The sequence below is a fragment of the Entamoeba invadens genome, assembly GCF_000330505.1.
Source record: "Entamoeba invadens IP1 unplaced genomic scaffold scaff_1105074725643, whole genome shotgun sequence".
NCBI lineage: Eukaryota > Evosea > Mastigamoebida > Endamoebidae > Entamoeba > Entamoeba invadens.
In genome coordinates this window covers 399,379-415,132 of record NW_004191777.1, presented here as the reverse complement: position 1 = coordinate 415,132, position 15,754 = coordinate 399,379, and the positions used below count along the sequence as shown (strand labels likewise).

At 31.7% G+C, this 15,754-nt stretch overlaps 3 protein-coding genes across 3 annotated transcripts; 1 reads left to right on the top strand and 2 right to left on the bottom strand.

Moving 5' to 3' along the window:
• Positions 1-2: 2 nt before the first annotated feature.
• Positions 3-3,911, bottom strand: EIN_082140 (protein kinase domain containing protein; the record flags this gene model as incomplete). The annotated part of the gene is made up of 2 exons (XM_004184460.1): positions 3-2,834; positions 2,943-3,911. Coding segments are annotated over 2 exons (3,801 nt in total), but the record flags the coding sequence as incomplete, so codon positions are not given.
• A 1,130-nt stretch (positions 3,912-5,041) lies between these two features.
• EIN_082130 (hypothetical protein) lies at positions 5,042-5,587 on the bottom strand (the record flags this gene model as incomplete). The annotated part of the gene is made up of 1 exon (XM_004184459.1): positions 5,042-5,587. The coding sequence occupies one exon, from the start codon at positions 5,585-5,587 to the stop codon at positions 5,042-5,044; it is 546 nt and encodes a 181-aa protein (XP_004184507.1).
• Positions 5,588-6,845: 1,258 nt separating this feature from the next.
• EIN_082120 (hypothetical protein) lies at positions 6,846-8,696 on the top strand (the record flags this gene model as incomplete). The annotated part of the gene is made up of 1 exon (XM_004184458.1): positions 6,846-8,696. The coding sequence occupies one exon, from the start codon at positions 6,846-6,848 to the stop codon at positions 8,694-8,696; it is 1,851 nt and encodes a 616-aa protein (XP_004184506.1).
• Between the last annotated feature and the right edge of the window lie 7,058 nt (positions 8,697-15,754).

Sequence of the window (15,754 nt, the reverse complement as noted above, 5' to 3'; positions counted from 1 at the left end):
AGCAGGTCTTCATCTTCGTTGAGCCACCGATGCCGGAACGTCCCAATCCATTCACAGAATTTCTCAACAATAACTTTTTGATCTTTAAATTCCTTCGACTTCTGCAGCACAATGAACGAACTCTCGGGAAACGCATCTTTCATTTTTGCTTCCAACGTCTCTTCTGCTTTGCCCTCGTGTATCAAACACACATAAATCCGCGTCTTACCGGGTACAAGTAGCTTCAAATAATATTGCCAGAAATATACAAAATCCCATTGCTTCGACGTTATGGATATAACATAACAATCATTCACTGCAAAATCAAGTGGTAACGGACACTTATTCGTGTGGAATATCGGCATGAAAAATCGCGTGTTCTTTGTAAGTTTCGAGCTTGGAAGATCGAAGATGTCGTTCTCGCTCGAGACCAATATCACGTCTCCAGAACTCCACGACAACGGCATCCAATTCTTGAAGCATTCTTCTAATACACCAACTCCGCTCTCATTCGACAAGATGTGCATTCGAGTGACTAACGGTGGCGGACAACACCTTATTTTGTCCTTTGTAATGACCGGGTGAATGACTGGAAGATATCTCAAATCAGTGTTGTTTGACACATCAAACACTCTCAGTTTTGTTAGCTTCGTTTGGTTCTTCGAGATGAACACAAAATTATTCGAATTGATTTTGAGCTCCTTCAAACTTGTTAACTCATAGAGCCATTCGGGAAGGGTACTCAACTTATTCTTGCCGACATTCAGTTGTGTCAACAGCTTCAAATTCTCCAATTCGTTCGGAATCATTTTTTGATCACACGACTCAAGCTTCAGTTCTTTCAATGTGGTCAACTGTCTCAATATCGAAAAACTCGCAAATTTGTTCTCAGAGATATCCAACATCCTCAGATTCGTCAGCTTCACTAATGAAGTCTGCAAACAGTTTTTCAAGTTGCGCATCACGACAGTTTTCAGTCCAATGGGGTACTCAAATTTTCTGAATCGGGGCATATCCATCTCTTGGGACGAAATGTCCAAGTACTTCAAATTTGTCAACGTTTTCAGTTCTGGCATAAAGAAAGGTGCGTTCGTTGTCCCATTCCTCGACACATCAAAATACGTCAAAGTCGTCATGGGACTGAAGAAGTCGTACGGAAAGTAATTGACTTGGCAATTCGAAAGGACAAGTTTCTCGAGGACAGGGAATGTCTGCAAACACTCCGGCACAAGTCGTAATGGGTTGTTACTCAAATCGACCATCTTCGCTTTAAACACGTCTTTCACATACGGAGGTATTTCGGTCAGAGTCTGTTGGTCGTGCAAATCAAAGTTTTCTGCCGCCGACGAGTTGAAGAGACCCGAGTGTTTACTCGTGTAATTCATCCACTCAAAGAAGAATTTCGGTGAAGGAAACAATTGCACCGGAGCGACATTCGGTACCAAAAAGTCAAAGTCCTCTCCCAAAAACTGCTCTTTCCCAAAGATGTCTTTATGGAGGTACAAATAATGAAACAGCCCACAACTCTTTGCATCAACAAACACTCTAAACCGTCCTGAATTGCAGTGTTTATACAAAAACTCAATCAATTTCGTGTTAAACCCAAATTGCTTTGGAAATAAATACATGTACGAGTCTACAATCATCAAAAACGCAACAAAATGCATCGGAAACACCCTTTTCTTGTTGACCGTGCTGAAGTACCCCAACTCCACAAACTCTTTGTAAATCACTTCGATGAATCCTCCAAAACTTCGGTAATATTTATTTGTCAGAACGAGAACTAAAGAGGTGATGACACCAATTTCAGACGCATTTCTGTTGTACGATGTTATTAATATCGACCGGCCAGATCTGAGCTCTAATATAATGTTTTTTGTTGATCGCATGAGGCCTTCTTGATACCCAACAAACCGGTCGACGACATCTTGGAGACGTTTGCATTGGTCGTCGTCGCACGTTTGTAATGCGTCCAGTAGCTCCTTCTGTATTGCATTTGCCTCTTCTTGTGTTTTGAGACACGACTGTTTCGAAAGGCTTGTTTCCGTTTTAAAGAGAAATTCCCTGACCATGAAAGTGTCGAACGTTGGCTTCAAATTCGACGAACACGACAAGATAGAATCTCCTTTGTCGTTCATGATGTACTGTAATCGGAATAAAAAGGCTCCACTCTTCAGTTCTCGATGAATCAATAACGGTGCCAATTCAATGTCTTCTATCCGTTCCGGTACTTCAGTTATCATTGGAAACCCTCTGATCACTATCGCCTCCCGCCCAGACAACTTCTTGTTCTTGTAGCTACTCTGAAATACATACAACGGATTCGTTCCACTCATGTCGATGCCAATTCGTTTCGCAGTACGTTGCCAGACCCCTTCAAATATGTTTTCAAGACAGAAATGTTCGCAGTCGTCAACATAAAACCCACTCTCATCAACTCGACTCGTCATGATACACACAAGCTCTTTGAAATTCTTGATCTGATTTTCTGGCAGAGAAAAGTGGAGTATTCGGTGATCCTTCGATATGATCTTCAAACAGAAAATGGGCTGCTTTCCTCCTCCTTTAACTACCCTCACATCATATATCATTTTTAACGGGACTTGATCGAAAAACATACAATGGCCCATCCCCACCGGGTTAATGATTTCATTCGAAACAATCCACATCAGTCTGTAATTCGTTAAATAAAGTCTTCCGTCTTCCCACGTTTTGATATTTTCGTTGTTCAATTTGTATTGCGTCGGTATCATGTAAATGGGTAGTTTCACGTGGTCGACAACCTCATTCACAACTTCTCCGGCATACAACCGACTCGCCTCAAGTAGTCGATTTGTCTTCGGCTGCTGGATTTTCTGGTTTTCAATACATTCATCCTATTACTGTATTTCCAACAATAAAGTGGTGCACCAAACTTAAACAAAACTATGAAATGTTGTTGTCCAATAACAATGAAAACAAACGTTCGAGAGTTTTGGTTCAAGTTGGACTAAAAAGAACATTTTTGTGATGTTGACGTTTTTCGATGGACAAATGAACCCAAATACCGTGTTTAAAAACAACTCTTTGTAATAGTAATAGCAGCTGTTCTGGTCCGAGACCATCTTATATGCAAATTTCAATGTTCTCTGGAAAACGACTCCGTTGTGTGTGTTATAGATGAACTTCCTTATTTCAGAGAGAAAAAGTGCTTCGTCGTGTTGGAATTTTTCAACTATTGCAAACAACTCAAGTGCTTTATCTTCTGTGATGAGTGGCGAATTCATCGCAAAATAGTTTCTGATTGTCATGAAGCAAATGAGGTGTTGTTCATCCTTTGTAGTGTCAGTGAATGGTTTCACATTATTGATGTCGTACCCTCGCTGCAATTCAAACATCTTTCGAAGTGCTTTGTCGGTCTTCATTTTCATTTTCAAAATCTTTTTGCCGAGTGTCGACTTGGCCTTGTATTTCTGTATGATCTGAGCTATTTCAGTGATCTTCTCGTTTTGAATACCAATTTTCTTTAACTTGATCTCGTCGAAGTACCGTATCTCTTGTCCAACGTGTTTCCCAATGACATAAAGAGTGAGTCTGTCCGCTCCAATCTTCTTCACCCACTCGACTACGTCTTCGTTGGTCATTAAAGAAAATGGTTTCAGTGCTTTGTGTGTTGTCGTCGCCTTCTCAATGAATCTAAAAGTGTTTTCCAACACCAAAGGGACATCGTCCAATGTGAGTTTTGATATATGAAAATGTGGTGCGATGTGTTTGTCGTCGGGTGTTTTTTGCTCTTGTGGTTCATCGGAGCGGAAAGAGTCAAAATCCGTCGTTGTCTGGGTCCGTTCTGACATTTGCCCGGGAGCAGACCTGGCCTCCGTTTTTGCTTGGCGCCGTTCAAAGAAGCCAGGTTTCTTCCGTTGGAAATAACTTTGTGTGGTGTTCACACTCATTTTTTCCAAATAAAAATTCAGTTGAATTTTTGTTTTTTTTGGTCGGTTATTTTTTTTATTCTCAACTTTTTGTGCTTAATTCATTTCTTCAGAAATACTCAAAATGGGTGCAAAAAGTATTAGAAGATGTAACTGGTAATTGATTTATCTTTTTGTCAAGAAAAAAAGGCATTTTGTGAGTACCTTTTTATAGTTTCTTTCTTTATGGTTTTTTTATTTCAAAATAGATATAAATAAAGCAAAAAAACTGTATTATTATTATTAATACTTGTTATATTTAATTATCATCATTTAATAATAAAAGTTTTTTTTATCTATAACAAACTTTTATTATATTTTTTTATTTAATAAATAATTAACACACCACCAAAAAAATGCAAATAATAAAAAATGGTAAATAAAATGAAATAAAAAACAATGAAAAAAAAATTTATTATATAATAATATTATATAATAATATATATTTCAAATTAAAAATGAGTTAAAATTGTAGGTTAAGAAAATATTGTAATGATTTAAGTATGTAACTTATTTTATAAATACAAGTCATGAAAAACAAATTTACTAATATATTAGTTTATTAATAATAATATAATTTATAAAATTATATACTTATTAAATACTGGTCTTATATAATCAAAACTACATAGTAGAAATAATAAGTCCACACAGTTCATGAATTGTTATGTTTTACAATTGAGTATTGTTATTATCAATTGATCATTTTGTTCTGACATTTCAGTTAATGTTAAAACGTTTTGTGTTACTTTGTTTAGTTTATAAAGTCGGAGTTCAATACTTAAATTTGAATTGTAATAACAAATTGTATATAAATATTATAAATTTACTATATAAATATAGTAAATACATTGGGATTGAAAAATTTAATATAAACACGAGTAAAAACTGATAACGAAAATGATTCTTTTCGAACAACTAACACTATTTACATTTGTTATCACACACCAACAACGAACGTCTTTATCTTTAGTGGAGTTGTGGGGATAATAAATGTTTTTGCTCCTTTATTAATAACATTATAATATTATTATTTTTAATAGTTTTAGACATTTTGATTGTATAATAAATTAAACTATAAATATACCAATCATAAAATCAATTAAAAAACATCAATTCTCAGTCTCTTCTGACTTCGCGGTGATATTCACCTTCTTGATCTCTTCCTGAAGTTCCTTCATTCTATCTTTTTCGGCCTCTGTTGTCGGTTTTTTGAACTTGCTAATTATTCTGTTTGTTGGTGGAGTTAATCCACTTTTGAGTCTTCCATTCTCGTCGATTTTTGGTGGGTTATTTTTGTCGTGTATAACTATCGCCTGACCAATATCCCCTGTTTTATAGAGAGCAACGTCGTCATACGATTTATGTGTTTCAACGACACATGGAAGTCTCACAAGGGTCGCGCAAAACTCTTTGTTATTAAACGTGCATGTTCCCGAGTTTTTACCTTGTGGAATGTCAATTTTAAGTTTGACATCGCCTTTCCTGATTTGTTCTCGGAGAACGGCTGCCTCTTCTTCTGGAAGGCGGAGTAACACTGGTTGTTCCATTGGAATATGAAATCTGTCGGCGTCATCGCGGATAGCCAAACTGACGGAAAGGTCGTCCAAACTCTCGTCTCCTTTTTCTGTCGTGTCGTCTTTCTCTTTGATGCTCATTCTATTTTAAATAGTTCAAAAACCAAATCTTTAAAAACTAAACTAATTGATTTATTTTGTGATTGATTCTTTTTATTCTGTTAATAAATAATTTATAATTAACTGTATTGATGGTTAATTACTTTTTAAATACTATAATTAATTAGTTATTTAATCAATAATTGTAATACAGTAAATCAACACTAAAAATCATTTTTTATAGAAATTAATAATATCCGACATCAACTCACTATTCACATCTTGCGGAAAGTCGGCCATATGACTTTTGATGATATCTTCCAAAGTACTTTTCGTGAGAGCCTCGGGGTGTGCACCGTTATTTGTAATTCTTCTCAGATCCTCTATTGAATGAGTGAAACTATATTTTTATTATTACAAAAGAATAATAAATAGTTTATTTTTATAGTTTGAAAATATTAAAACAAACCATTAATTTTGTTTATCATATACTGTCTCCACCCATTCTCCGAAAGTTTGTTGTAGTTTTTCATTACAAGCGACTCGGTGGCTGGGTTTTGAACAAAGAACTGCACTTGGTTTTCCTCGATGTCCACATTAGTCGACTTAACTGCCATCTCTCATTTTTTAGTTCTTTTGAGTTGGTTTTATAAAACAAAATACCGAAAATAGAAATGTTTATTATTTTTTTGTCAGACCGACATTATATGACGGGTTATATTCAACAAAAAACTATTAAAAATATTATTATTTATTTATTTGAACAAATCATATATTTATGATTTTATTTATTAATTTTTTTGTTTTTACAAAAAAATTGTTAATAAAATTTGCTATTTTATCAAATAAAATATTAATTATTAAAATAGATTTTGTGTTAAGTTTCAATTAGTTTTTCAATAGTAAAATATTTAAACAATTGATTATCTCAAAGAACAAATTAACGGAAAAACAATTAAATAACATAAAAATTATGATTTTCTTTAATAATTAATAAATTATAATAAAAATATTAATTAAATTATTAATAAAAAATTTGGTTTTTGATAGTTTTATTTTTTAAAATAATAATGGTAGTATTTGTTATTTTTAATAGTTTTTGAATTTAAACTTTTTATAATAAAAGATCTATTTATTCGAAACCAAATTTTTATGTTTTTTTTATATTTTTAGCAAATTTTTCAAATAGTAAAAATTTGCCAAATATTTATCAAACAAATTGTGAAGTAAACAATTTGCATAATAACTCAAATAATTTCGAAGTAAAAATTACAAAAAAATTAAAAAACTGCAAACTTACATGGTGTCTGAACGTTTAAAGAAGATACTGACATCGTATGAGATGTACCAATGTGTTTTAACAACGTTAAGTCCTTTGATTTTTGTATTGTTTTTGATCATCGCACTTTTAACAAGCATTCCTCCACACGCACCAACCCGTCCATCAACCCCAACAAAACCCTATTTTGTTCTTCTTCAGATCAGTGACATTCATGTGAACACTTTTCTTGACGGACATGAAGTTGGTAATTTAAGACAGTTTTGTTCTGAGTTACCAAAGATAACCCCAGATGGTGTGATAGTCACTGGTGACTTGTGTCATAGCAGAAGGCGGGGAATAGGGTTTTACCCCGAGAAGCATGAGGATGAGTACGACTTATATAGTTCTACTGTCAGTGACTGTATGGCGTTATATAACACAACGTGGTATGATTTAAGAGGCAATCATGACGTTGATGGAGTTTATGGGAGAGACAACGCTTTAATGTATGTTGAACAACACCTTCATAGTAACATTGATGTGATGAGTGTGAATTACATTGAGTTCAAAAAAGGTGAAGACAGTGTCAGAGTGGTTGGCGTGGATAGTTACTTGAACGCAATGATTTCAATGGAAATTGAAGGGTTTTTGTCTGAAAATAATGTCGGCAAATTATTTGAGTTATTTGATAGTGACAACACTTATAAAGTTCTTGCGACTCACCACCCATCTACGGGAATCATATCTAATAACAAAAGGTATTTATCGGATCTCATCGATGAGAAATATGGAGAGAATAATCCAATTTCAATTGCCATTTGTGGACATTATCACAGAGACTACGCTGCGGCATATCACAACCACTACTTCGATGCGGAATTGGTTACTTTGCAATATGGAAAGTATCGCGTTTTGGTATTCAAAAATCGTGTAGCACAGTACTTCGATTTTGTGATTGGAGAGCTCCCAATAGTTCCAATATGCCCAGGAGAAAAGGTCACATGTGAAACAACAGAGATCTACATTGGTTATATTGTCGACTCTGTCAAAGTGATTGGTCTCAAAACACGGAAAGTGGAGGAGTTAACAAGTGAAGACAAACACCTGTGGACTTCTCCATTGAAATTTGAAGAAGACATAAAGGTCGTTGTGTCATATGAAGGTAATGAAATAGAACGTGAATTCAAATTTGGGTCGCAGTACAACCACTTTATGAATGGATTTTTCATCATGTGGAGGCTCAAAGACTGTGCAATAGGCTTTTCTGCATTAGCTTTCATCTTACTCTGCCTCAGAATCTTCTCTGGTTTATTCTCGAGAAAGTTTGTTGTACTTCAGAAGATACCAATTTTGGGTCATTACAGTTTTGTCCCACAACCCATACTCCTCTTTGGACTTTTCCTTGCCGTTCTGATGTATTTTATTCCAATGATAGTTGGGTACAATTATTTCCAAGATCATGGCAACATGGTTTTGGTGTATGCTGGTGTCAATTTCGCGAAAATTGGAATCTTTGGGTCACACTTTGTTTCGCATGGATATGCAGTCCATGGGTTTGCTTGTATATACATTTGGATGTTCTTGTACACTGTTGGACACTCGTACAAGAAGAATCTGAAGCGGACGGAAATAGGAATCGACTTGTTGTGGATCCTTTGGCTCATTTTTGGGGTCGCATACTCCTATATGCTCCACATCTCATTTTTCTTCTTCTCACCACTTTCTTTCATTCAATTCATTCTACTCGTCATAGCAAAGTACATATGCTGGTACAACTCAAAGTATAAGCCTGAAAAACAAGACGAAGAAAAAGATGACATTAAAACGCCACTCACACACATCGCCGATCAGTCAAAAGGTGATGATAAAGAAGAAAATGTTCCACTCTAATAGTTGTTATTCTTTTAATTTGTTTGTAAAGTCTGATTTTTAATTAACGATATTCCAAAAATACAACAAGGAAATTTACTATATCTGTTTTTTATATTATAATGTATAGTATCGACCATCGCTAATTAAAAACCATAAATAAATAGTAAATTTCTTATTATTTTTTACCATTTGACATTCTCAAAGAAACGATGGTTGTCGATCTTTTTCTTTGCTTTTCAAATCAATTGGTATGACCTATTAACCGCCTTATAACTATGACACTTCTGTGATTAACTATTGTAAATGGTGTGCTGGCTTTTTTGACATTACTCGAGAATTCGCCAGAGAGGAATTACAAACTCCACATTTCTTGCTTTCCTTTTTTGAATGAATAATTTGGTTAACGAACAAATTTGTAACATTTCGGGAAATCGTTCAAAACGCCAAAATAATCGTTTCAAATTTTTTATCAATTTATTAACATTTTTATAAAACATAGTATAGTATATATATATACAGATAGCGTAATTATTGGGTGTCATATAAATATTGGGTGTCAGACTTTTTACTTCAAAAAGTGTACATTTGTTCAAATAACAAAATTTAAACGAAAAATAAAAAAACATAAAAAACCAAATATCAATGCAAGAAGAAACACTCCCCACAAATCCATTTTCAATTCAAAATATTCATGTCGTCGTTCCTTTAAAATTGATGGATATTATGTCACCTCTATTCATTCAACTACATCCAGAAATTACAAAACCGACAAAAGTGAAAAAGTTGATTATCGGAATTAATTGTTTTGAAGAAATGGTTAACAATGTGTTTTGTGCCAGATTCAATTATGAATATAATTCACCAAACAAAACAAACTATACATTGAAAGATATTGAAAACGCTGAAGAGATATTAAACTTTTTTGAGTATGATTCTTTGTTTTTCAAATTTAAATCTAGAAGAGAACAAATTGGTTTATTGTACTCTTTATATGGAGATGTTCCAGAGGTTACATATAGAGCTGTTGGAGTATTGTTTGGAATTCAAAACAATGTAGTTCAGAAAGAGAAATTACAATATACTAAAGACTTAAAATTGGGCAGAAGAAGTGTGGGAAGACCAAGTTTTTTTTTGATGATAGGACAGAGTATATAACAAATTCATTTGTCAAGTATTGTTCAACACAAAAGCTTGCCCTCACAATGGCGTCTTTTGAAAAATTGGTAGAAATAATAACAGGAAGAAAAATTAACCAAGAAACAATAAGAAAATGGGTACTCAGAACCTTTAAACTAAAGTCAGTGACAGGAAAACCGGAAGATATTGGGAGACTGTCAATTAATCCTTCTGAAGTAGTAGATAACTATATCCAATTAGCTCAACTGAATGGGACAGATTCTCGACTTGTTTTTAATGTCGACGTAATTGGTTTTCAAGATTTTTGCTGATCAAAAAAACTGTAAAAGTTCTTGTATCGGAAAATGTTGAAATTGAAAATATCAAAATTGGTGTGGGAAGATCAAATAAAAGATCACCTGTTATTTGCATGATTTGTTTGGATGGGTCATTAATTTGCACAGGTGTCATCATCGCCAATAAATCAATCAACGTAGATTTAATCAAATCTTATTCAGACGTCTCATTCTTTTATAGTAGTACTGGGTTCGCAACCAAAGATATATTTGTCGAATGGATGTTTACAGTGGTTGTACCGTTCATCATTGCAAAACGTTTTCTTCTCAAGGTTCCTCATGATACTGTTGCAGTTATTACGATGGATGGTTTTAGCGGTCATGACTTTGATACACTCAAAAAAGAACTGCAACAGTATAACATTGTACTCCATAAATATACTGCTCATTGCTCTCATCTTGTTCAACCGCTAGACCTGGCATTGTTTGGAGTCTGGAAAAAGAAAAGCAACATAAGAACTCCTTTTTTCCGTACATCAGTGGAAAGTTCTTCTCTTTCAGTTGCATCAAAGAGAACGTCAGTCATAAACAACAGCGCTTTTACTGTTCCAATTGATGATTTAGAAGAACCCAATATCAATTTGAGAGGAGCTCTCGAAGAAATAGTAAAATGTATTGCAATGGAGAGCAACATTGCTAGAGATGCCACCAAAGGCAAACAAGAGAGAGTCGCTACTGGTGAGAGACTTAAATTATCAATTAATAAAATCATTAATGCAATGGACATCTCAACCACACATGAAGTCATTGTGTCTTCTTTTAAAAGAGCAGGTATTATTTCTGTTTTTAAAGATAATGGCTTAAAAATGTACGTTGACATTAGATCAACAAGTCGTTTAATAGAAGAGTACAAACTATTTTTTGAAACCAATGTATTCCTAATGACAAACATTATGAGCGTTTTGGCGGCTCCAACAGATGATGTCAAGTTGGTTAACGTGTTAAATTTATCACAAGAACGAAGAAAGATAAATAATACTCTTCTTCTCGGACACATCCAGACCATGTCAAAATTGCTTGAAGATAATACAAGAACATTTTCTAATGTTAAGAGTTTGATAGAAAAAAATGTGTAGAATTGCACAAACCACTATAATTAATGAAAGATTTGATGTACAAGTTTTGACACCTTTGGAGAATTTTGAGCTTAGTGAAGAAGACTGGAGAGTTCTTGAAAATGTAGACAATGATTGTGAAAACTAGTTTCTTCATATAAGTCATTTCGTTTTTTTATTTAAGAGTTTTTCTAAATAATAAAATAAAAACAAAGGGATTTGGTTTTCTGACACCCAATTTCCTTGATTTAAAAATAAATAGGCGTATAAATCCCGAATTAATAAATAAATAATCAAAACAGTCAATTGAATATTTATTTATAGAACGTTGACACCCAATATTTATGCTATCTGTACTACTATAAACATAGTAGTATATAAATTCGGCCGTTTTATGGGGTACCTAAATTTGAAACTATATTTTACAATACTTTAACTAAACGCGAGGGGACGCGAAGATCTGAGCAAAACATCGACACATCCAGAGGATGTGGAGTCCGCATCTGCGATGTATTTATTCCGAAGGCTGAATTATCCTTTTGATACATATTTATAGTAAATTTATATTAATATGATTATTTATTTCCTTAAAATGACGACTAAAGTTGTACAGAACTTAAAAGTTCCTCAGACTCTTAGAGTCGTATATGGGGATGAAAAAGATATTAAACTTTTTGAAGAAGAAAATGATTTAATATCTCATTTTAAAAATAAAAATCTGACTACATGTAAACATATTATTAACATTGACGGTTACAATGAAGATTTATATTATAATGAAATATCAAAGGAAATATTTATCTTAAAGCCATCTGGTATAAGAAGTATAAAACCAGCTTATACTAAAAAAATAAAACATGGAAAGTATATAAAATCAAAGTTAAATGTGAACCGTATGAAATCATTTCAGCCTTCGGCATGATGATTTGCCGAAGGCTGAAAGATACTAAGGAACGAGAAGTTCAGAAAAAACAATGAAATCTAAAACAATTTCATATAGTACTAATATATTATGTGAATCAATTCCAAAAAATATGGTGATTTGTTATTTGATGAATCATTACGGTGCATAGCGTATTTTAAGTGCGCGACTCATCACTCACCTCAGATCTGAGCAAAGCATCATGCCGAAGGCTGAATGATCGTTAACAAAGATTAATTAATTCTCAAAGAATTTATTAACATCTAAATTATTAACAGTAATACAGGTATGGTAAAAATCCATCAATTTGTCTTAAACACCTCAAGCCTTCATAGAAATTAATTACGACGTCATCCCGAAGAAGTACGATAAAAAATTGGACAAAAAATGTTGTATAACAAAAACAAAAACAAAATATAAAAATAAAAACCATAAAAAACTACAATTGTTTATAACTGTTCAATATATGATCATAACAAGTCGCGTCTAGTGTAAAACCGTAAGAAGTGACATCGGAGAACAAATTTCAACAACGCGTTTGTGGAGTTGGCTTACAATCGTCATCAGAAAATGTCGTTTCTAAATATAAAATATTTTTTCTGGTTTCGACTTATCAATTGACGACTTGAGGGGTTTAAGAAAACGATAGGGGTTTCGTACCGATCTGTATAATGTTCTATTATAGGAATAATCTTAGTAATAATATTATCTTTTAATTAATTTTGATTGTTTTCTCATTCTTCTATTTTATTAAGTTATAATTCTAATTATTCTTCCTTTTCGCCATCTATATTTTTGATTTTTTTATTTAAATCATTTTTGTAATTCTATATTGTATCTTAATTAATGTTTGTTTACCTTTAATTTAATAAAATACATAACCATTAATATAAATAGTAGATTTAAATCTTTTGTATTGATTAAGTCAACTTCTGGATTATTATTAATATATCTATTGATTTCTTTGTTACATTGTTTTAACATATATATTTCTTTTAAATTGTATTTGTTTATAATTTTCTGTAATGCAATAATATGTTTAGAAGTCTTATCAGATAAAGTTTGGTCTTTGTTTCGCCTTCGGCATGATACTTTGCTCAGAATGTTTTTCACCACATCTTTTAGATGTGTCGATGCATTGCTCAATATCATATTCATCTTCACTTTCATCAATTTCATTTGGAGAATAACTCATACCAAATACTGTTTTTGGTGTTACATCGTTCACTCTTTGGAGTGATGTTTTTCTTACTTTTATAATTTCAGAAGTATCTATTTGTTTTAATGGGTCCGTCTTTGTAGTTTGATTTTTTTGTTAGAAGAAAACAAATCTTTGAAAAATGTTTTTAAGGACTTTGTTTTTAATTTAGAAGTGATATCTGTACTCATTTATATTAAGATAAAAATAAAAATATATTATTTATACATTACTAAATATATTATTAATAAAGTAATATTAATGTATTATTATAATAACTATATAAATAAAATTCTCAATAGATATCTTCAGATAAGATGTAAATTTTATTACTTTGTTTTTACGAAAAAAAAACACTCAGGTTAAAATAACAGTAAATATCTATTAGATTACATGAACTGAAATTTCATTAATGAAAAATATTTGTTTATCAGCTCCCTTACAATAACCATATTTCATATAGTTTTAAATTATATAAAAATCAAGATAATTTTTTGATAATTATCTTGATTATTTAAATATAACGATATATCATAACCCTTTTGAATAACATTAGGACTAACATAACATTTAATTATCACATCTTTTATATTGTTATTTCTAATAAACTTATTGAAATATTCTTCAAATTTATTGATTCTTGATTCAAATTTAGTATAATCACATTCCAAGTTAGCTACAACTTTATTATCTTCTTCATTATAATAAACATAATCATTTATATCTTCTTCACTTGATTCATCATTATTATTATCATTACCATTAGAATAATCATAATTTTCTATAACATTTTCATCACTGGGTTCATCATTATATTCACTTACTCGTTCACTAATAGTTTGTTTTCAGAATCATCTATAAATTCATCAATATCTTCATCCAACACTATATTATTAATTAGTTTTACTTCACTTCGTGACTGAGGATCGAAGAACTGTAAAGGACAAAGCTCAATATACTTTATAAAAGCGGAATTGATTATCCCTTTAGTCATTTTAAGGAAGATAAAAAAATCATATTACTATAAATTTACTATAAATATTGATCTATAATTAAATTCAGATCTCGGCGTCCTTCTCGCGATTTAATTAAATTATGATAAAATATTGATTAAAATGGGTGCCCACAAATCCACATAATTTATAAACTACTACAACGACAACAGCATTGATTAAGCTCTTTTTGAATATTTTGGAAGGAAAAACATCAAAGTTTAGCCACAGGTTATGTATTTTTTAAGGAAAGTTACGAAAACAATGACGAAAAACAAATTATAAATAGACTACGATTATTAAACATTTCAAGTTATTTTTAACTTTTTTACAAACTATTAATATAATAAAAACAATTAAAACATTAATTGAATGAGTATAACGCAGCTTACACCGCTTCGATATTATACACATGGACTACCCAGTTTGATTCAATTAAAAGAGGAAAGTCACTCTAGTCTTGATTTGTTTTGAAGTTGTAACGTATAATACACGACACGTTTTTGGTGTGTTTAATACGTTTTTAAATTATTAAAACACATTATTATTGGTTATTGTCAAAACCATCCACAAAAACAATAACAAGTGAATATTTACTAACAAACCCCATAGTTAATAAATAAAATTATTACAAAACAAAATTAAAATTAATGTTCAGAACAGTTGAAAAATAAAACGTAAACAATTGATCTCTAATAGAGATTCTATACTTTTTTCAAAAAAATGAGAAATGAAATTTATTAATGTATAAAAGTCTATGACGAGAAGACGATAAACAAAGAAAGGAAAAAAAGAATAAAAACAATGAAAAAATGGCTGAAGAAGAGCTTAGAAAATAATGAGCCGTAATTGAGCAGATGAAGACGAGAAGATAACGATTAGAAAAATCGTAAAATATTATTGTTCCCTTTTATTTTTGTCAAGATATTTCTCTTTAAAAATATTCTATTTTTGGTTGTCAGGACATAGTCCTGTCGTTTCAGTGTTTTAAAGTAAAAAAGAAAAGAAACGGTTTTATTTATAAATTAGGTTAATTTTATCCTGATTTATTTTATCATTAATAAATATCTTTTTTTAAACATAGAAAAGCCTATAAAATTTATAAATATGAAGTATTTTTCTTTTTTCAAAATTAATTGATACTAATTATCGATATAAATTAGTAAAATTATCCGTTTTTTGGCTTTTATTTTAACATTTTTAATTTTCTGATTCTTTTTCCTTAGGCAAAATGGAAAAAAGAAAAATATTATAAAGTTTAAGAAACCTTAAAAGTTTTTATTGGTGTAATTTTTTTACAGACCAAAAAATGGGGAACCTTGCTTAGAAAAATAAAAAATATTGGTAAGTTGCGAAATTTGTATCCCTGTGAATCCAAATTATGTACAAACCATTTTCTTGGTTCTCGCTTTCACAAACATCAATGTTAATGAATGT